Source organism: Littorina saxatilis, linkage group LG16, assembly GCF_037325665.1.
Source record: "Littorina saxatilis isolate snail1 linkage group LG16, US_GU_Lsax_2.0, whole genome shotgun sequence".
NCBI classification, from domain to species: Eukaryota; Metazoa; Mollusca; class Gastropoda; order Littorinimorpha; family Littorinidae; genus Littorina; species Littorina saxatilis.
This window is the reverse complement of record NC_090260.1, coordinates 26815544-26839251: the sequence shown is the minus strand read 5'-3', so window position 1 is coordinate 26839251 and position 23708 is coordinate 26815544. Positions and strand designations below refer to the sequence as shown.

The window sequence follows — 23708 nt, the reverse complement described above, 5'->3', positions numbered from 1 at the left end:
CGTGTGTTCATGTTTTCAAGCCCTGAGATAAACCTGGGAACCCCTGTCATGCACTTGGAGTAATCTCAAACAAACTTGGTGTATTTTCAGAAAAATTAGCGTACTCGACACAGAATTTGAACATCCATGATTCAAACATGCTTCACACACCTCCGTCGCACCGTTAATAAAATTACAGGATCGGCTTCGGGATGGGCTTGTGAAGAAAAGTAGTCCAAGAATTTTACTTGTCGTATTTTTGTTCCCACTGACCGTACTGATCGCATTCTAGACAATCAAGCGTACAAAATACAGTGAAATCTCGTGGGTTCCCAGGTCTGCTGAGACTGTCGCTGTGACTTTGGGATCTTTATCGTGTGCATGCTTGTACACTGGGTTGTTGGGATACTGAGGGGAGTCTGCACAAAGTTGACTCAGGGGAAATAAATCCCTCGCTGAACCTGACATTCGAAGTCATGCTCACAGGCACTGTGGCCTAGTGGTTAAGACATCGGCCTCCTAATCGGAAGGTCGTGAGTTCAAATCCCAGCCACGGCAGCCTGGTGGGTTAAGGGTGGGGATTTTTCAGGTCTCCCAGGTCAACTTTTGTGCAGACCTGCTAGTGCCTTATCCCCCTTCGTGTGTACACGCAAGCACAAGACCAAGTGCGCACGGAAAAGATCCTGAAATCCATGTCAGAGTTCGGTGGGTATACCCAGCATGCTTCCTTCGAAAGCGGCATATGGCTGCCTGAATGGCGGGGTAAAAATGGTCATACACGTAAAGACCCACCCGTGCAAAAACATGAGTGAACGTGGGAGTTCCAGCCCATGAACGAAGAAGAAGAAGACATTTGAAGTCAAGCTGACTAATTGAGACAAACTGGTTTAAAAGCCAGCGTCACATCCACCGAGCTACATCTTCCCGCAATCATAGACGGAAACCAAAGAGAGAAAGAAAGGCACCCAAACCTTACCAGTGGCAACAACAGTAAGATAGATAAAACTAGTACACGTATCTGCCGTACAAATATCAACAATATTTTACTACAGTAGCTGAAAAAGGGAGGTATTCATGATTCTCTCCCTTTAGTTTTCTGAACTTGGTGTGACACAGAGACTGAACAGTCTGTGATTTCTCCACTCTAATAGTCAGCTAGTCCTTGGATCATATGAGTCACTTGCACTTATACATCATACGTGTATATTCACATGTGCATTTGGTGGTAACAATTCTGGTGATAGAATATTAAAGCAAAGTTTTTGGCCTCGAATAATAGTTTTTTTTCCATGTCCCATACAATTATACTGAGAGGAAAAAAATTGTCAGCAATGTTTCACGATGAGAACTTTGGCAAGAGATTTGACAGGTTCCAGTCAAAAATATTCAGTCCAAAAATAATTGTGCAGCAGAATAAACAGGAACGCCGGGAAAACAGTTAGACAAAGGTTATATTTAATCATGTAACGACTAAACACCCCCCCCCCCCTTCCATCAGTAATGCCAGGCATGGGAATTAATTGATTTTAAGAAAAAACGTGGAAAATCTCGATTCAAATCTGTGCAATCTGGTGATTCTGGGAGTATGTTTCCTGAATTTTAGAAAGCAAAAAAACCTGACCAAATTTAACCCAGGTGGTCTTTTCATGGTTTTAAGTGAATCACGCGGTCCCAGTCTCACTGAATGAAGGGACGGTTTTATGGATGACATTGGTCATACTAGGTCGATTGTCTCTCTCGATTTTTTTTTTCTCGGAAGAGGAATTTTTTTCTCTCTCTGAAATGTGCAGCTTTTCTCGGAAATCCTCGATCCTCGGAGAATTCCCATGCCTGAATGCATAATTTTTCAATCTGACGCATTGGTCTGACCCCTGGCTGGTTGACTGTGGGATAGTTTTGACAAGTGCAAATTAAGACTTCTGATAATACGTTATTTGTATTTTTGACCAAAATATGATGACCGGCATGGTTGGCCTAGTGGTAAGGCGTCCGCCCCGTAATCGGGAGGTCGTGGGTTCAAACCCCGGCCGGGTCATACCTAAGACTTTAAAATTGGCAATCTACTGGCTGCTCCGCCTGGCGTCTGGCATTATGGGGTTAGTGCTAGGACTGGTTGGTCCGGTGTCAGAATAATGTGACTGGGTGAGATGTGAAGCCTGTGCTGCGACTTCTGTCTTGTGTGTGGCGCACGTTAAATGTCAAAGCAGCACCGCCCTGATATGGCCCTTCGTGGTCGGCTGGGCGTTAAGCAAACAAACAAACAAACCAAAATATGACATTTGACATTGATCGAGACAGTTATTGTTCTCCGAGACCGCGCTGGCAGGTGACCAACTGATCTACTTTCCTCTGAGTCTGGGAACAACACTACTTTTCTGTTATAGGAACAGTTGACCCCCCCCAACCCCCCCCCCTCCCCCCACATTAAACAAGAAGGGCAAAGCCCATACGACTCACATGCTTTACACATTTTTCCTACCAAAATACATGTGACTTTGACCCAAGGTCAAGGTCATCCAAGGTCATGCAACACAAAGCTGTTAATTCAAGACATAGGAAGTACAATGGTGCTTATTGGCTCTTTCTACCATGAGATAGGGTCACTTTTAGTGGTTCACCACCTTATTTTGGTCACATTTCATAAGGGTCAAAGTGACCTTGACCTTGATCATATGTGACCAAATGTGTCTCATGATGAAAGCATAACATGTGCCCCACATAATTTTTAAGTTTGAAACAGTTATCTTCCATAGTTCAGGGTCAAGGTCCAACTTTGAAGAGCTCCTGTGACCTTGACCTTGAAGCAAGGTAAACCAAACTGGTATCAAAAGATGGGGCTTACTTTGCCCTATATATCATATATAGGTGAGGTATTGAATCTCAAAAACTTCAGAGAAAATGTGAAAAATGTGAAAAATAGCTGTTTTTTAGGCAACATTTATGGCCCCTGCGACCTTGACCTTGAAGCAAGGTCAAGATGCTATGTATGTTTTTTGGGGCCTTGTCATCATACACCATCTTGCCAAATTTGGTACTGATAGACTGAATAGTGTCCAAGAAATATCCAACGTTAAAGTTTTCCGGACGGACGGACGGACGTCCGGACGACTCGGGTGAGTACATAGACTCACTTTTGCTTCGCATGTGAGTAAAAAAACCCTAATTCAAGACCTAGATCTGCCCTTTTAAGACATTGCTATTTCACTCTTTTTCTCGGAACCCCCAACTGGTTCTATTTTCTTTTACTTACTTCTTCTCTTTCCCTTCTTTCAATACATGTACCATGCACCCACCCCCCCCCCCCTCATTCCACCAACTTTCCCCTTCTGAACTTTCTTTCAACCCCCACTATATCAGCTTATTGACATTTGACACCCACACAAGCACAGCCTGGCAGCGACCTTACAGAATAATTTACTACTGCTGATATGGCGAAGTCACCGAAACAAACTTGGTTCTTGAAATTTGTTTGTCAGTTCCTCAGGAAACATGGAGAAGATGCGACAGAATATTAACATGACGCCATTATTCACCTTACAACCTCTTCTTCAACTTTGTTTTGCTGCTAATGTCAGAGAATACACTTTGGAAGACAGGGTCAAGAATTTACGCCTTGGTTTGTTTAGTTGGTGTTGTTTCGCAAAATGTCCAGATTACTGGCACAAACCTACATAGAGTTGTAAAGCAAAACAACACAGACACACAGAGGAAGTAAAAATATTGTCAAAAAGGTTCACAGGCAAGATCATGGAGCAAAGGTAAGCATAACAAATATATAGTACTTTTTTCTTTCTTTGAGTCACACATTACCTGCCCTTAACAAAATTGAGCTTTGAAGAACTCGTGAATGAGCCCAAAGGTGAGCTTCGAACAACTTGTGAATTATGAGTTCAAAGAGAATCAAGAGAGAGAAATTCACTCCCCTTCCCGAATCTAATCAGGCTATATCCATATCACACCACCTCCCTGTTGCCATTTTACCAGATAATGCTGCAAGCAAAGAGCAAACAATGAAAGCGACATCATTCAACAATTAGACGTAATTTGGTTTTTGTCTGTAACAGCTGTACCGTATTTGACGGATTACAAGACTCATAAGCCGCACCCCCGACTTTAAAAAAAAAAATTGGGACGAGCCACGTATAGGCCGCGTCACTATATTAGCTGCCGTCGAAAAAAATATAATCAGATCGTGTCAATCAATCAAAACAACCAGGCAAACGAAAGTACGGTATTTGGCGAAATCGGCTCCGAGAATAAACAAGTGAAACAAAGAAGAAAAGTGAAAAAGTTTGAAGAAAAATATCACACACACACACAATTTGTAACCAACACACACATGTAGTCCCGCCCGGAATAAGCTTTTTTGGGATGATTTACGACTTTTGCGCACATTTCGAGCAGACAAAAACACAACATGGCGGCTCTCGCTCCTCCAACTATCGCGAGACACAAAAAAACGAAATCTCGCGCACGCGAGATCCTGATACATCCGGTGTTTCTCTGTACGCTATCTTGTCATGATGACTTGTTGACAAACGAAGATTTGCGAAAGAAAGAGAAAAGCGCCGAGTCTTGAGTAGAGAGCTATAATAAAGTACTGGTAATCGCTAATCGAGCAAAATGAAAATCCGCGGCGACTTCCATTAGGTGAATGCTATTCAAGTTTAGGTAACGTTTTAGCCGCATCTTTTTATAAGCCGCAATGCGATTTTTTTTTAACAAAAGTCGCGGCTTGTAGTCCGTCAAATACGGTATATATATGCATGCACATATCACATCAAATAAGATTTTAACAAACAACAACAAGAAGATTGTATAATAACAAGAACAAGACTGTATGACAACAAGAATAAGATATTGCAACAAAGACCCTTCAACAGTTTATAAAATATGTTCAACTTTGTAGAAGCAACATTCTTTAAATGGCTGCCCGCAGCTGAGTTTAGAGAATTCAGGGACAGCATTAATAATAATAATAATAAAAGAGCATTTATATAGCGCAACATCATAACTTTACAATTATGCTTGTTTGTTTGTTTGTTTATTTGTTGCTTAACGTCCAGCCGACTACGCAGAGCCATATCAGGACGAGGAAGGGGGGGATGAAGGGGGCCACTTGTCAAGCGATTCCTGTTTACAAATGCACTAACCCATTACTTGTGTCCCAGCAGGCTTTAGTAAAACTAAATTAATACCTACTGGAAGATTACCAGTTTCCAGTATGTTAAAATAGGCTTAACCTATCTACTGCTGGACTTACATCAGAACACTAACAGATTAAACTATACATGAATCGCGAGACAAGCGGCAAGAGAAGAGATTTTTGGAAAAAATACAGGTGAATGAGCAAGAAGGCAGAAAAAAGAAAAGAATTCATGAAGAAAAAGAGAGCATGACAGGAAAGAGGAACCAAAAATCTACCTAACAGCAAACTAGAAAGCTCCTGCGGTTCCAAAAACAGGAGGGGCCTTTAATTTCATAACCGCAGTGCCCCACTGCGGGATTACAATTATGCGCTTGACACATTTAAAATTAAAACACAGTTATACAAGCATTTACATCTACATTCATAGTCAACAACGCTTAATTAAAAGCATACACCATCAAACATACTTGTTTGTTTGTTTGTTTATTTGTTGCTTAACGTCCAGCCGACTACGCAGAGCCATATCAGGACGAGGAAGGGGGGGATGAAGGGGGCCACTTGTCAAGCGATTCCTGTTTACAAATGCACTAACCCATTACTTGTGTCCCAGCAGGCTTTAGTAAAACTAAATTAATACCTACTGGAAGATTACCAGTTTCCAGTATGTTAAAATAGGCTTAACCTATCTACTGCTGGACTTACATCAGAACACTAACAGATTAAACTATACATGAATCGCGAGACAAGCGGCAAGAGAAGAGATTTTTGGACAAAATACAGGTGAATGAGCAAGAAGGCAGAAAAAAGAAAAGAATTCATGAAGAAAAAGAGAGCATGACAGGAAAGAGGAACCAAAAATCTACCTAACAGCAAACTAGAAAGCTCCTGCGGTTCCAAAAACAGGAGGGGCCTTTAATTTCATACCGCAGTGCCCCACTGCGGGAATCAAACATACATTACAAAAAATTCTTCCACTAACTAAGTAATAAAAACAGGAATAAAATAGGTAGTGAAAACAAGGAAATTAACAAAGATACTCCATGTGAAACTGACATCTATAGAAACACATGATGGCAAAGTAACCACAACAGGCATAGATGATTTCTTCTTGGTCTTCATGACTTTCAGCCAGTGTGAACAGTTTGACACAATCGGATTGGATTGGATTGGATTGGATAAGATTTACAGTCCAGTGAGGTTACCCTCATGGAAATTCGGGCTGCTTTCTCCCCGGGGAAAGCGAGCTGCCATACATACGGCGCTACCCATATTTTTTTTTTCCTGCATGCGTGTATTCATGTTTCCTGAGACTTAATGCCGTGTGAGATGGAATTTTTTTAACTTTATTCCAAGTCCCACGGGTATTTGATGGACATTTTTATCTATGCCTACACAATTTTGCCAGGAAAGACCCTTTTGTCAATCGTGGGATCTTTAACGTGCACACCCCAATGTAGTGTACACGAAGGGACCTCGGTTTTTCGTCTCATCCGAAAGACTAGCACTTGAACCCACCACCTAGGTTAGGAAAGGGGGGAGAAAATTGCGGCCTGACCCAGGCCTGAACACGCAACCTCTCGCTTCCGAGCGCAAGTGCGTTACCACTCGGCCCACCCAATCATTGTCTCTGATCTGCCTAGGCTTTTACAAGGTAAATTCAGACCATCCCTCCGTGTCTCTGATCTGCCTAGGCTTTTACAAGGTAAATTCAGACCATCCCTCCGTGTCTCTGATCTGCCTAGGCTTTTACAAGGTAAATTCAGACCATCCCTCCGTGTCTCTGATCTGCCTAGGCTTTTACATGGTAAATTCAGACCATCCCTCCGTGTCTCTGATCTGCCTAGGCTTTTACAAGGTAAATTCAGACCATCCCTCCGTGTCTCTGATCTGCCTAGGCTTTTACATGGTAAATTCAGACCATCCCTCCGCTCAGTCAGATGATAAAACTCAACACCCTTACTGTTTGTTGTGGCAAGTTGGACATTTTCTATGAATTTACTTCTTAAACTGCCACTATAATGGCTTTTACAGAATTAAGTCACACAAAATGTGCCACTGTGGACAGAGACTCTTTCTTTCTTTCTTTGGTGTTTAACGTCGTTTTCAACCACGAAGGTTATATCGCGACGGGGGAAGGGGGGAGATGGGATAGAGCCACTTGTAAATTGTTTCTTGTTCACAAAAGCACTAATCAAAAAATTGCTCCAGGGGCTTGCAACGTAGTACAATATATTACCTTACTGGGAGAATGCAAGTTTCCAGTACAAAGGACTTAACTTTTCTTACATACTGCTTGACTAAAATCTTTACAAAAATTGACTACAGCAGTCCCTCTCATGAACGGACACCCTTGGGCCCTAGCAAAACTGTCCGTACATTGCAGGTGTCCGGTCACGGGAGGGGTGACCACACCACCCCCTCCCCCGGGCCATAGTACACTCGACTCGCACAGAGACACACAAACAACAGGATTGAGTCTATGCTAATAACTTCTTGTGGCTACTAAACAATAACAATAAACTCCTAATAGTTCTTTAAACGTTTTGTAAAAAGGATTTGTTTGAAAAGTGTTGAAAAGAAGAGATAAAATAAATCCTCAAGGCAGTGAACACACTCACCATGCGCTGACATACGAAAGCAGCCACACAAACACAGCACAGAGGAGCGTGTGCAGATGCTTTGCAAGAATAAGCTTGAAAACCAGTTTGAATAAATAGCAGCAGATAGAGCTGCATGTCATAATCATGTAATTTATTTTTTTCTTGTCTGGCTTTATTGACTGCATGCCGATCATGTGGCATGGCAGTGACTTTTCACTCTTCAGTCGGAAATACACTGTACATAACACAGCTCCCACTCTCCCTCACTAATGCCTACGCCAAGCCGTGACAACTGATGCTTGGAAATTTTGTGGAAGAGTACACCTCTCTATTTCTCTACAATGCTCTTCCTGCTGACATGCAGTGACACCGGACACCCCACAGAGTTTAGCCAGCTAACCCTCCACCCCCCCCACCCCCACTTCCTCTCTCTTACTCCCTCCAGCCATGTACTGTTGGGGGCTGTGGCCAGAGAGGTGTCAGCTAAATGAGGCCAGCTGCACTGTTCACTCAGAGCAAAACCAGTTGACTGTGTCGTAACTTTTGACAAAGCAAGACAACTGAAGGGTTCATAGATTAGGCAACCGACTCACTGGTCAAGGCTGAGGGGAAACAAGAGTATCTTGTCAATGAAAGAGGTTACACACAGACACACGATGCTGAGAACTGTGGCCGGTTTTTCACTCACTTTCGCTCAGGACCTTCATCGACTGTGGTTTCTGTTGTTTACGTCCAACAGACAAGAATAAAGAGCTCAGTGCAGTTTCATGTTGGCATCTTCGCATGTACTCTTCACTCCTGACCAAAACTACCCCACCTCCTGATGGGTACACGTGCACTCAAGTTATCAGTGACTGTCATCACGCCATTGCGGCTGTGATCTTCGTACCAAGAGCCGGACTGCTCTGTTATCGACTTTGTTGTGGTGAAAATTTGACGATGGTCTGTCCGTACATTGGAGGTATGACCTGCTGTTGGGACCGAAAATGAGTGTCCGCGTCCACGTTTTGCAGGTGTCCGTTTAAGGGGGGGCAAATATAGAAGGAAAACACTCCGTGCCGAGTAAATGTGTCCGTACATGTCAGGTGTCCGCTCACGCCGGGGGCCGTACATTGCAGGGACTGCTGTATATTCTATACAAGAAACACTTAACAAGGGTAAAAGGAGAAACAGAATCCGTTAGTCGCCTCTTACGACATGCTGGGGAGCATCGGGTAAATTCTTCCCCCTAACCCGCGGGGGGTAGAGAGTATTTACGCTGTTGATTTGTGGTATGTGACCAAGTTGAACGATGGTTTTATCCCATGTAAAAGGCAGGCCAGATCTGAGACAGTGAGGTAAACTTTTTTTCACGAGAAGGATTGTGCAAAAAGAAAGTGAGCAACAGTAAGTTTTAGAGGGAAGATTTTTTGTTTGTTTATTTGTTGCTTAGGCCAAAAAAAAAATAGGTCTGTTTACGGTAACCCGACCGACCCTATTTTTTTCGCGCGACCCTAGACTTTTTTTTGGGCATTTGGGGGAAAAAAAAAAAAAAATAAAAATTCTTGTTTTTTTTGCAAAACAACGTAAAAATATGGTTTTTTGGAGAAAAAAAAAAAAAAAAAATCCCGACCTACCGACCCTATTTTTTTGGCCTATGTTACCGTAAACAGACCTTTTTTTTTTTTTTTGCCTTAACGTCCAGCCGACTACGCAGAGCCATATCAGGACAATTAGAGGGAAGAGCAAGGGTCATAAAACTATTGCACAAAAATGCAGACCTGCCGGATTTCACAGATCTATTTTATGGAACAAAAACATCATCATCGGAATTAAATAAATAGATGTACATGCATTCCATTTCCTTCCTAAGAGCAGCCCATGTCCCACAAATGAAAGAGAAATCACAGTAAAGTAAAATCTCATCTTCTGAGAGAGAGAGAGAGAGAGAGAGAGAGAGAGAGAGAGAGAGAGAGAGAGAGAGATCACTGTAGAAGTACCATCTGAAGTAAAGATAGAATACAAAACTTTGTGCAAAAAACAGAGAACAACATCATTAAAGTTCATATAGATCATTTTCATAAAGAAGAATAACGTATTTTTTCTGTACACTTTTTGTTTGTTTCGGGTCACAAAAAGCTTTTTTCAGCTTTGGGCATGATCCGTCCATTCTTTTTTAATCATACATAATTACAGATAAAATGTCATTCTACTTCTTCTTCATGAGGTCATTCAAGCAGTTGGGCTGTTTCATGTGACAAAATAACGGCCTCCTCATAATTTACAAGTAAATGCTTCATACAGTTCCTTGACGGGGTCGAATCCCACCAGTTTTACACACAATTGGCAAATCTGCAGTGGTCACTGGTTTCGCACTGTACGTTTTGGCGTCATTCAAAGCAACAATTACTGAATTTTCTCTGTGACAATCTGTAGCTGACGTAAGTTTCTCTCTCATCAAATTAATCAAAATTTGTCATAGCTGCTCATTCTAACGGCAAAGCATGTGTGATCGACTTTCAAGACCATTCATTCAAAAACTTCTTCCCTTTAAAGACCTTGACAGCACGTTTCGCCCTGCAGTCCGGACTGACGATTTAACAGCGAACGACAAGAAGAAGAAGAAGACCTTGCTTTTTCAGGTTTCCTGTTCATAACCTCTGTAAATCTACCTCCCGTATTCAGCCTCTCCTATTTCAGACGTGATTTTCTCAAACTTTTGGATGTCCTTTTTTTTTGGGGGGGGGGGGGGGGTGGGTGGGTGGGGTTGAACTGTATAGTTGGTTTTTCTTCATGGCGGGGAGGGGCCCACTATATCTCAGCACAAGTAGAATTGCTCGATTTCAATCCAATCAGCTTCAGTTTTAACAGTAAGGTGGTACAAAAACACAAGCGATCACCAAAAACGTGTGTCACCCGCTAAGAACAGGATTGACTATTGAAGCATTGCCAGCAACATTACAGGTTTTCCTTCATTACATGAAAAAGTGGTCAAATGCAACCCAACCATCTTCAATAAATGCTTCATCAATCAAATCAATCATCACAAAAAGCAAGTCCCACATGCAGACGACAACAATCTCATTCTCAGCATGGACAAGAACTGCCGCTGGGAGGCTGTTCGCCATACTCCAGACCCTTTCCTCGTGAGTTGTTGTTGAGGCCGTTCTTGTTGGCAGGGAGTTGAGACTTGTCGACACAGCGCTCCATCCGAGCCATCACCATGTCCAGTAGACACTCCACGGACTTGGCCACGTTCTGACCCGTTGACGCGCTCGTCTCAAAGTACGGCAATCTGGTGGAGTAGAGTAAATAATAAGATAAGATAAGATAAGATAAGATAAGATTCATATTATCCTGTGAGGTTACCCTCTTGGAAATTCGGGCTGCTTCCTCCCTGGGGAAAGCGAGCTGCCATTTAGTAAACTGAGCACTACCCATCCCCCCCCCTCCCCCCCCCCCCCCTGCATGTGTGTATTCTCGGTGCAAAAGTGGGAGACACTAGATCTAGATCTGTCTGTCTGTAGCCTACTTACGGGGATACGACTGCCAGATCGACACTGCGCACTCGCGCAGACACTGGAAACACGCTGTGCAGATTAACCTGTAGGAAATCTCCTTTGGTATCTTCTTTATCTATTTTTCTGGAGCTACGAAACCAAACAATGTGAAATCGTCTTCTCCGAATCGGCGAACTGCAGCTCGGTGATAACTGTATCTATACCACAATCCTTCACGCGATCTGACCTAACCTTGACCCCTGACCTGCTCTACATACCACACACGACACAAACCAGTCACCTGTTTTTACCCCCCCCAAAACCCCCCACCACCCGTTTTCTTTGGATACACACTTTAACTACATACATGCTGACGAAATGTTGATCATTGCTTCAATATTTTGAAGCTGTTGCTTGGATAATAACCAGGTAAAATTAGTATTCTGGTGTTTAGTCAAATGTTAAAGTTTCCATCACACACATACACACACACACACACACATACACATGCACAGACAGACAAAGTTTAGCATCGCATAGGCTACACTTACGTGAGCCAATAAAATGTTCTTGTATAGCAATACAGTGGAACCCTCCTTTTAAGACCCCCCAATTTAAGACTTCCTCCATTTTAAGACCCTGTTTTATTAGACTTTCGTTTCATAAACCTCTGTAAATTTACCCCCATTGTAAGACTCCCTCCATGGGCGGGGATGTAGCTCAGTCGGTAGCGCGCTGGATTTGTATCCAGTTGGCCGCTGTCAGCGTGAGTTCGTCCCCACGTTCGGAGAGAGATTTATTTCTCAGAGTCAACTTTGTGTGCAGACTCTCCTCGGTGTCCGAACACCCCCGTGTGTGCACGCAAGCACAAGACCAAGTGCGCACGAAAAAGATCCTGTAATCCATGTCCGAGTTCGGTAGGTTACAGAAACACGAAAATACCCAGCATATGCTTCCTCCGAAAACGGCGTATGGCTGCCTAAATGGCGGGGTAAATAACGGTCATACACGTAAAATTCCACTCGTGCAAAAAACACGAGTGTACGTGGGAGTTTCAGCCCACGAACGCAGAAGAAGAAAAAGAAAAAGAAGAAGAAGACTCCCTCCTTTTTAAGACCCGATTTTCTGAGATTTTTTGAGGTCTTAAAAGGGGGGTTCCACTTTATTCACATGGCTGCGCTTGTCTAAAACTACGGCAATCTGTGGTGGAGAATAGTAAATAATGATAATAAGGCCAAAAAAAAAATAGGTGTGGTTACGGTAACATAGCCAAGAAAAATAGGGTAGGTAGGTAGGCAATCACTTTTTTTTTTTTTTAACTTTTTTTCTAATGTGTACAAATTAAACCTACTTGACAGGGAAATAAGTGTGCGACTCGGGCGTTTTCGCTTTCATTGCGTTTTTTGCACTCGTTTTTTTATTATTTTTTTTGACAAATGTAATAAAAAGTTATAGGATCGGCCCCTAAAATTAGGGTAGGTCGGGTTACCGTAACCACACCTATTTTTTTTTTAGGCCTAATACAGTAATACTAAAATGTTCTTCTATAGCGCTGTTCATATGGCTGGGCGTGTCTCAAAGTACGGCAATCTGTGGTGGAGAATAGTAAATAATGATAATAATACAGTAATAATAAAAATGTTCTTCTATTGCTCTATTTGCCGCCAGATAGCAGTCCCAGGGCGCTGTAGAAAAAGCATTTGATATTAACATTCAACATTTCACGCACATAAAATACATGATATTACATGATCAAATGCAAATAAAAACTCTTCCCAAATGCCTCTTTTTATATTTAGTCAAGTTTTGACTAAATATTTTAACACTGATCGAGGGGGAATCGAAACGAGGGTCGTGGTGTATGTGCGTGTGTGTGTGCGTGTGTGTGTGCGTGTGTGCGTGTGTGTGTGTGTCTGTGTGTGTGTGTAGAGCGATTCAGACTAAACTACTGGACCGATCTTTATGAAATTTGACATGAGAGTTCCTGGGTATGAAATCCCCGAACGTTTTTTTCATTTTTTGGATAAATGTCTTTGATGACGTCATATCAGGCTTTTCGTGAAAGTTGAGGCGGCACTGTCACGCCCTCATTTTTCAACCAAATTGGTTGAAATTTTGGTCAAGTAATCTTCGACGAAGCCCGGACTTCGGTATTGCATTTCAGCTTGGTGGCTTAAAAATTAATTAATGACTTTGGTCATTAAAAATCGGAAAATTGTAAAAAAAAATAAAAATTTATAAAACGATCCAAATTTACGTTTATCTTATTCTCCATCATTTGCTGATTCCAAAAACATATAAATATGTTATATTCGGATTAAAAACAAGCTCTGAAAATTAAATATATAAAAATTATTATCAAAATTAAATTGTCCAAATCAATTTAAAAACACTTTCATCTTATTCCTTGTCCTTTCCTGATTCCAAAAACATATAGATATGATATGTTTGGATTAAAAACACGCTCAGAAAGTTAAAACAAAGAGAGGTACAGAAAAGCGTGCTATCCTTCTTAGCGCAACTACTACCCCGCTCTTCTTGTCAATTTCACTGCCTTTGGCATGCCATGAGCGGTGGACTGACGATGCTACGAGTATACGGTCTTGCTGAAAAATGGCATTGCGTTCAGTTTCATTCTGTGAGTTCGACAGCTACTTGACTAAATATTGTATTTTCGCCTTACGCGACTTGTTTTTTTGTTATTTTCTTTTTTTTACTCAAGACAATATTTTTTTTCTTTCAGAGAAAAATCTGTGTAAAAATAAGATGCTTATTTTCAAGGAATTGTCATGCTTTTACAAAGTTATTTTGTTCAGAGAATTTTGCATGATCAAATATTTGACTAGAACTTTAAACTCGTAGCTCAGTTGGTAGACACTAGCAGGGGTGAGTTTTGGCGCTCGCCCGCTCGCCCCCGGCGACTTCAAATCGCGTCGGGCGGGTTCGAAATTCCTCTGAAATCGCCCGCCGGGCGGGTTCAAATTTCGCTGAAGTACAAAGTCGTTAGGCAACGTAGTCAATCGGAACGGCCGGCGAACAAATATCTCTGCGGGCGATCTCAAAATCTGTCACTTCTCTACTGCCCACTCTTCCCCCACTTTGAGAAGGACTCAGGACCACCACCTATCAAGGTCAGACACATTGGCTAGACAGCTACCCCCCTCCGCCTCACTTGACGGTGTCATCACCCCTCCAGTGCCACGAGCCGCTGGCGATTGCATCAGCAGTCAAAATAGTTAAACCCCCCTCCGTCCCCCCTCTTTGCCTATTCACTTCACCCCCTCTCTTATCTTATCCTGCGCTCACCAATCCTTCAGAGACTTTCACATGTTGTAAAAGTTTCCTCTCAGATAAAAACTCGGTCATTGACCCCGAGTAAGAAGGTCAGTGTCTGGACAGGCAGCCGTGTTCAGATTGCAAGTAAAGGTCATTGACCCAGGTCTCAAGGCCAACCAGCTTTTACAATGCATCTGCCTTTGATCTGACCGCCCATCCAGAGCAAACATATTCCCCCTAGCCCTCTGTATTTTTCCTTTGATGTGCCTGTTATGTCATTGACTGCAGGGATACTCATTGAGACCGTTTTCCCAAATATGTTAACACCAGCTTTGCTGACCAACTTAGTACAAGTAGTGACAGTACTACTGCTGTCAATTATTTCCCTTCAACTAAGGAAGTTAAAAAAAAACCCGATCCACTATATGTGATAAAGAAGAAAAGACAGACCTTCAACAATAGGACAAGGGTTGCAACTCTGCTGAATCAAAAGCATAAAGATCACCTGTGAACAATTCTAGGATCAGGAAATCTGAACATCTGTTTGTTTTCATTAGGAAATAGAAATGAAATGTAATGCTTTTTATTATTTATGACTTAAGCTGTGGTAAATTTGGCTGGTATGCAACTTTTACAGTAATATTAATAACACAGACATAAAGAAAAAGAAACAAAACAAGAAAGCAACTTAGAAATTTTTTTTGTTTGTAGTCAGCTTTTTATACTTGGTTTTATACAACAACAAACATAATTTAAATTTAAAAAAATGCTGATTTACTCTTTTGTAGTGTGTGTTTATGTGGTAAGTAAAGTTCCATAGTAAATTACTTTGTAAATTGTGTGGTAGGGGGTACATAAAGGGGGTAACTTTTAGTGAGGTTTAGTGTGTGATTGTGTGACAGGGTGTGAATGTGGTTTTGATTTCTTGTTTCTTTGTGGCGGCTTTTATTTTAAATTCTTTATTAAAACAAGGTTAATTATCATTATATTAAAACATAGCATTTTAGTCATCAAGTTTTGTGTGTGTTTGTGGTAGTTATTAATAGTGCAAATCCACATGTATGCATTATAAGTATGAATGTACGTCTTTTGTGTATGTGGTTAGCACGCGACGAGCCGCTGGGGCGGTTGTAAGAAATCCCGGCAAGTTGGGGGCCGGTTGGGATTTGGGGGGGCCGGTTCAATTTTTGACTTACCGGCCCCCCTGGCCGGTAGCAAAAAAAGTTAAGGTACACCCCTGCACTAGGCTTGTGATTCTAAGGTCCCAGGTTGGGATCCAGGCTGGAACGGACACGAGTCGACTTTATGTGATGACGCAGAGATGGTATCCATGTACCATCCCAGTGGAAAGCAAAAGACCTCGGTCAATCTGCCAGAAGAGCAGCTGACTAATCACACTTAAACACACACACACACCTTGGTCGTGCAACTCTTATTGCTCAGCTAGCCTTTCACTGGAGGGAATTAGTGACCCTGATTTCCCAGCAATGGGATGTTTGTTTGTTTCGTTCATGGGCTGAAACTCCCACGGCTTTTACATGTATGACCGTTTTTACCCCGCCATTTAGCCAGCCAAACGCCGTTTTCGGGGAAAACAGCAATGGGATGTTTGTTTGTTTCGTTCATGGGCTGAAATTCCCACGGCTTTTACGTGTATGACCATTTGTACCCTGCCATTTAGGCAGCCATACACCGCTTTCGGGGGAAACAGCAATGGGATGATAAAGCATGCAATGAAACAAAACTAATTCTCCCTCTCACCCAAACTTTTCAGCCATTTCTCTGGCGCGATCTTCCGAGACTCTTCGCTGGTCTTCCAGGTCGGCCTTGTTGCCGCACAGTATGACGTCGGGGTTCTCGCAGTATGCGTGCGTCTGTAACTGCGTCAGCCAGTTGCGTGTGTTGATGAAGGACTGTTCGCTCGTCAGGTCAAACAGCAGCAAGAATCCCATCGCGTCACGGAAAAATGCCGTGGTCAGGCTTCGAAACCTGCACGAATGAAAGTAAAGAATGTTGAAAATCAGAAAAAAATCTGCCTGAAGACCTGGACTGAGGTGTACGACAAAGTTGCCACCCAAACGGCAGCGGCAAGCCACTCGCTGTGTGGGATTGGTTGAAACTGAAATGTGTTGTGATTTCAATGAATCAGAACCCGCGCTTTGTTCTCTCCCGCTCACTTTGTTTGCTTAACGCCCAGCCGACCACGAAGGGCCATATCAGGCCGGTGCTGCTTTGACATATAACGTGCGCCACACACAAGACAGAAGTCGCAGCACAGGCTTCATGTCTCACCCAGTCACATTATTCTGACACCGGACCAACCAGTCCTATAGCACTAACCCCATAATGCCAGACGCCAGGCGGAGCAGCCACTAGATTGCCAATTTTAAAGTCTTAGGTATGACCCGGCCGGGGTTCGAACCCACGACCTCCCGATCACGGGGCGGACGCCTTACCACTAGGCCAACCGGGCCGGTCTCTCTCCCGTCTGGGTGGCACCCACTTTTGGTTTGTGTAACTCAGCCCAAGTGTCTCTGATTTGTTTTAGTATCGTTCCAATTTTATCATCCTTTTATGGTTTGAAAATCAATAACCATCCAGGAAATCATTTCTTAATTCAGAAATTCCTGATTTCCAGAGGGAGTTAATTTGCATCCCTGATCCTGAAACAAAATCTCGAAAAAGAAAATAGAAATCATTTTGCTTTATGATTTTGTATTAAATTTTCATAACTCAAATGAAACTCAAAGAAAGATTCAAGATATATTATGCAGAACCGACGTAAGAAAGTTAGGTGATTAAACAAAAATGACAAACAAGTTCATAGCGAAATATCACATTCATAGCCAAATATTGATCTGTAATCATCTTGCGGAAACAGGTCAGGATATGTTTGAGGGACGACGGGCGCTGTGGCGGGGTGGTAAGACGTCGGCCTCTTAATCGGAAGGTCGAGGGTTCGAATCCCGGTCGCGGCCGCCTGGTGGGTTAAGTGTGGAGATTTTTCCGATCTCCCAGGTCAACTTATGTGCAGACCTGCTAGTGGCTTATCCCCCTTCGTGTGCACACGCAAGCACAAGACCAAGTGCGCACGAAAAAGATCCTGTAATCCATGTCAGAGTTCGGTGGGTTATAGAAACACGAAAATACGCAGCATGTTTCCGACGAAATCGGCGTTTGGCTGCCTTAAAAACGGTCATACACGTAAAATTCCACTCGTGCAAAAAACACGAGTGTACGTGGGAGTTTCAGCCCACGAACGCAGAAGAAGAAGAAGAAGTTTGAGGGACAACCTCTTCTTGCCTTGACACAGCACAACGTACCAGAGACCAGTCTGTACTTTTTTTGGTGTGTGGTTTATTTCTTAATTTTTTGCCAAGGCTGTTTCCCGAGCTTCATTTCTGCCACTTTACCTGCAGGCAGGCAGAGCTATTTTTAGCATCCTTTCCTCCACCACTCTACATAGCGGTGCTGGCTAGCTCAGAGCCATACACTGATAAGTACCATCTTCCGGTGCAGCGCTGTGTAGCGCGGAAGCATTTTGGTATAACGAGCAAGCAAGCTTAAACACGTCACGGCCAATCCGGCCTCTCCCATAATGCAACAGAAAAAGGGGCGGGGCTTAGCAAAAATAGCACAACGCGTGGCACGCGATGTAAACACGAACAGGCCAAAGTGCACTGGGGACGCGGGGGCATCAGGGCGCTCTAATAAATCAGCTTCAATGTTTTTGTCAATAAAAAAAGCACAAGATAGTGTCCACAAGCTCTTTGTTTGGATTTCCTTCTTCCAAAAATGTTTTAACCTTTTGAACTTGGGCGTAAATAAGATCAATTTCCTCTCTCTCACCGCTAAACTGAATTTTACCATCTGGCTTTCTGTCTGTGCGAGCAGCATTTCTTCTTTTAACAGCTTCTTCAGAGTTTTTCACATATTTTCGTTTCTGAACATTTGTGATATCTTGCATATTGATTGCGTATTTTGTTTATATAAATTTACAATACAATTGAACTTTCACACAGAGAACCTTTGTGTCAAAGAAATCAGTCACACAGAGAGAAACAGAATAACAATGTCAAGGCTGTAGATGTCAGGCTAGTCAAACGGACAAAATGAAACTTAGTCTTGGTTGCTGTAACTCAGTCACCGCTATGAAGTTTCGCTGATATTGCAGAAAAACAACACAGAATCAGCCAAAACCGCGAACAATAAACAAGTTTAGTACGTCACAACGTCAATGAACAGAATTCTCGAGTCAATTTTTGCATCAGACTCTGACTAAGTGAGTGGGGCAAGCGTCAAACACCACTAAAATGAGGAGGGAAATCTTGGCGCATTTTTTTGGCGGAATACTTGAACAAACCAATCATTTTCAAACTGACCAAGGACAAAAACAGGCTTGTGAACCGAATGGTGAGGGGGGAGGGTACCTCAAAATGTGTGGGTGATGATTTAACATCACCAGTCCATTGCTGCAGTCTTAGTATAGTAGCTCCACCGACCACTGTCCCCTCCCCCCTCCCGTTCGTTCCCCCTTTCAACCCCCTACCACCTTGGAATAAACTGCAGAAGACCATTTGCATATCCTGGATTCTTCCATTTGTGTTGCCAGGGGCGACCCAAGATCCGAGTCCCGTTGTGTCCCATGTCCACTTAGAACAAACCGAGTTTAGATTACCCCTTTCTGTTTTGAAAGTAAACTTGGCCATCCTGTGAGGCACTTTCAGGGACAGTAATTATAGTTAGCGGGACCATGTAGACGAAGTCAGCGGTGATAATCTGCGTAGTGTATACGCATACTTTGGAACACGGTCTGTTATTCCACCCAGCGAGAGCCTCTAACACAATCAGTGTTGTCGACAGCTGAAGGCGGGAAGTGAGTGTTTCACATTCCAACATCCGATGGTGATAGTAACTTAGTAAGGGCTAGGCTGCGGTCTGTAAGCTGTATTGCACTGACATCTCTTTCTGTCTGTGGAAATAAATGGCGAAATTTGATTTAACACTTCTCAACATTAACAGTGACCAGGAGAACGCAATAAGGAGACTATTTACTGAGAATCAGTGGCCATTTGAAACTCGAAGGTGTGTTATAAAAGATTCGACTTGTGTACCAAGAGGTGCTGTGCCATCATCGTGTGACCTCGATACAGAGGCTGTCTCTCGTGTGTGTAGTACCGTTAGGGTGCAGACGTGGTTATCTGATCCTGGAGGCGATGGTGAAAGCGGAGACACGGGTCCTAGTACAGGGCTCTCCTCTGGGGTAGGCCAGTGTGCCTTTTGTTTTTGCAGCCCTTGTGTGACAAATCATCGCCAGAGGTGGCTAGGTACAGGCCAATTGCCACACCACAGGAATTCCGGCGTTAGAAAAGTACTCTACAAGAAGTATTGGTCCATGCTAGACCGACGCGGTGCTTGGAATTGTGCATTGTACTTGGCGAAAAAGACGTCTTCCTTACATCAAGACAATCCAACACGGGTAAACATTAACCGAGAAATGATGCCCGACTGTGTGCTCAAATTAGTGAGAGAGCTTTATCCCAACCCCACAGGAATACCCTATCAAGGCCACAACTGGTGGTAAAGGTTAGTTGCATTTCTTTCTTCATATCCGATGTAACAAATACACATGCACCTGAGACAGCATGTTCTGGAACCAAATTGCCGCATGCCACGTGTTTTGCTATTTTTGGAACGCATGGTGTAAATCTGTGACGTCGGAGAGTGTTGACTCCGCCCTTTTCTTTGAACAAGATCCCCATTGAAATGTTTGTTTACAAATATCTTCTTTATTATGGAGAATTAACCTTATCTAAGCGCATAGGGCGGTAAATGTGTGAAAACCAGCTGTGTGAACAAAAAATCTGACACCGTAACTCATGCTTAACCGAGATATTAAAGAAAATGTAGGAGCAGTATTTGTCCGTTGCCTGCAAGAGGTTTGAAATGATTTGCCAACGCAGAAGGTCAGGCTCCTTATATACTCCTGCCGGGCCTTTAACAGTGTGCTGGCTGCTGCTGTTGGTAGCAACTGCCTCAACTATTTTTAACTCGCACTAAAATGCAGTGCTGGCTGCTGCTGTTGGTAGCATCTGCCTCGACTATTTTTAACTCACACTAAAATGCAGTGCTGGCTGCTGCTGTTGGTAGCATCTGCCTCGACTATTTTTAACTCACACTAAAATGCAGTGCTGGCTGCTGCTCTAGGTAGCATCTGCCTCGACTATTTTTAACTCACACTAAAATGCAGTGCTGGCTGCTGCTATGGGTAGCATCTGCCTCGACTATTTTAAACTCACACTAAAATGCAGTGCTGGCTGCTGCTGTTGGTAGCAACTGCCTCGACTATTTTTAACTCGCACTAAAATGCAGTGCTGGCTGCTGCTGTTGGTAGCAACTGCCTCAACTATTTTTAACTCACACTAAAATGCAGTGCTGGCTGCTGCTGTTGGTAGCATCTGCCTCGACTATTTTTAACTCGCACTAAAATGCAGTGCTGGCTGCTGCTGTTGGTAGCAACTGCCTCGACTATTTTTAACTCGCACTAAAATGCAGTGCTGGCTGCTGCTGTTGGTAGCAACTGCCTCAACTATTTTTAACTCACACTAAAATGCAGTGCTGGCTGCTGCTGTTGGTAGCATCTGCCTCGACTATTTTTAACTCACACTAAAATGCAGTGCTGGCTGCTGCTGTTGGTAGCATCTGCCTCGACTATTTTTAACTCACACTAAAATGCAGTGCTGGCTGCTGCTGTTGGTAGCATCTGCCTCGACTATTTTTAACTCACACTAAAATGCAGGTCAGGAACAGCTGTGAAATTGTCCTACTCTGTTTTCAGGGAACCAAAGACTAAATCAGTTCCACTGTCTCATTTCAGGTGACCAATGAGAGGAGGCGTACCTTTCCTGGCCGGCAGTGTCCCACAACTGAAGGTGTACTCGCTGACTGCGACCCATTGAGCCATCAGGGCCCGGCACTCGATGCACCTGCACAAGATAGAACAGGGATCAGATCACAATCTGTGCAGAATAATCACAACATCTAGCTGATGATAGGCTAAATAAGGGGTCAGTGTATTTCACTCCTGAACTGCCTGTCACATAATCAATGGGTTGTCAGTTGTAAATGATCAAAGACAACCACAAAATTGAGTAAAGCCATGAGTGTTGATATGAGAGAGAGAGAGAGAGAGAGAGAGAGAGAGAGAGAGAGAGAGAGAGAGAGAGAGAGAGAGAGAGAGAGAGAGAGAGAGGGGGGGGAGAGATAGGGAGGGGGAGAGATAGGGAGAGATAGAGAGAGAGAGTCTGAGGGAGAGAGAGTCTGAGGGAGAGAGAGATAGGGAGAGAGCGAGAGAGAGAGAGAGCGAGCAAGGGAGAGAGAGAGATAGGAAGAGATTGAGAGAGAGAGAGAGAGAGAGAGAGAGAGAGAGCACATGTGTAGGTTATGCAAGCATGTGTGTGTGTGTGTGTGTGTGTGTGTGTGTGTGTGTGTGTGTGTGTGTGTGTGTGTGTATGTATGCATGCATGCACGCACGCATGCATGTGCTTACATGCATGGGAATGTGAATGCATGCATTTCTCTCTGAGTGTGCGCACATAGCAAAAAGCCAGTACTAGATTACCAGCTATGAAACAAACAGATGACCCACCACCCGCTTTTCTCTGAAGTCGATGCCGACAGTGGAGATGAACTTGCCGTTGAAGACGCTGTCCGTGTACTGGAACAGGAAGCTGGTCTTTCCCACCCCAGAGTCACCTGGACACAACAGTCAACATTTTTCAATAATATGCACATTACATGTCGTACAAGTCATCTTCTTCATGTCCTTGCGCTGAGACAATTTCAGTTTGTGTGAATGTTTCTGTTCATAAAAACTGAAAACTACTCCTTCTGCGATCACACATAAAACATCCGATGACGCATAATAAAAATCTCTAAGTAATTCAGTTGTGTTGATATCAAGATAAGCATCAGAGATTCCGACAATGTTCACAGCACACAGGTATAAGCCCATTTGTGCAACATTTTCTGAATTGTTCAGCTATTCTGTTCTTAAAAATCAGACCAACATCTTACATGTACATGCAAAAATGCAACAAAATACACAAATAGCCACACTACTTGATGTACACAGACAAACACATGCACACCCAGTCATACCCCCCCCCCCCCATCTTTTTCCTTTGCCCCCCCCCCCCTCCTCTGTATGGTCCATAGACTCTTAGCCCAGGAGCAATAAACCATTCTTACAATTTGACTCTGACCCCTCACTCTCTCTTTCAAACACACACACACTTACACAAACAGGCGCGCACGCACACACGCACAATGTGACACAAAAAAACAGCTAGGCATACAGACAGACAGACAGACAGACACACACACTCTCACCAAGGGCCAGGACCTTGATGAGATAGTCCTAGTCCCCACCGTCTCCCCCTTCCCACACACACACACACACACTCTCACCAAGGGCCAGGACCTTGATGAGATAGTCCTAGTCCCCACCGTCTCCCCCTTCCCACACACACACACACACACTCTCACCAAGGGCCAGGACCTTGATGAGATAGTCCTAGTCCCCACCGTCTCCCCCTTCCCACACACACACACACACACTTTCACCAAGGGCCAGGACCTTGATGAGATAGTCCTAGTCCCCACCGTCTCCCCCTTCCCACACACACACACTCTCACCAAGGGCCAGGACCTTGATGAGATAGTCCTAGTCCCCACCGTCTCCCCCTTCCCACACACACACACACACACACACTCTCACCAAGGGCCAGGACCTTGATGAGATAGTCCTAGTCCCCACCGTCTCCCCCTTCCCACACACACACACACACACTCTCTCACCAAGGGCCAAGACCTTGATGAGATAGTCCTAGTCCCCACCGGCTCCCCCTTCCCACACACACACACACACACTCTCACCAAGGGCCAGGACCTTGATGAGATAGTCCTAGTCCCCACCGTCTCCCCCTTCCCACACACACACACACACACACTCTCACCAAGGGCCAGGACCTTGATGAGATAGTCCTAGTCCCCACCGGCTCCCCCTTCCCACACACACGCACACACACTCTCACCAAGGGCCAGGACCTTGATGAGATAGTCCTAGTCCCCACCGTCTCCCCCTTCCCACACACACACACACACACTCTCACCAAGGGCCAGGACCTTGATGAGATAGTCCTAGTCCCCACCGTCTCCCCCTTC

General features: G+C 43.7%; 1 protein-coding gene across 1 annotated transcript in view; it reads right to left on the bottom strand.

Annotated features, from left to right (window-relative positions):
- Positions 1–10472: 10472 nt before the first annotated feature.
- LOC138950727 (ras-related protein Rab-27A-like) overlaps positions 10473–23708 on the bottom strand; it is a 45170-nt gene continuing 31934 nt past the window's right edge. The window contains exons 3-6 of the mRNA XM_070322456.1: positions 22132–22238; positions 21384–21469; positions 16245–16472; positions 10473–11002 (exon numbers count right to left, since the gene is read on the bottom strand). Of these exons, the coding sequence (XP_070178557.1) occupies positions 10795–11002; positions 16245–16472; positions 21384–21469; positions 22132–22238 (629 nt within the window). The 3' untranslated portion in view covers positions 10473–10794. The remainder of the gene's footprint in view (positions 11003–16244; positions 16473–21383; positions 21470–22131; positions 22239–23708) is intronic.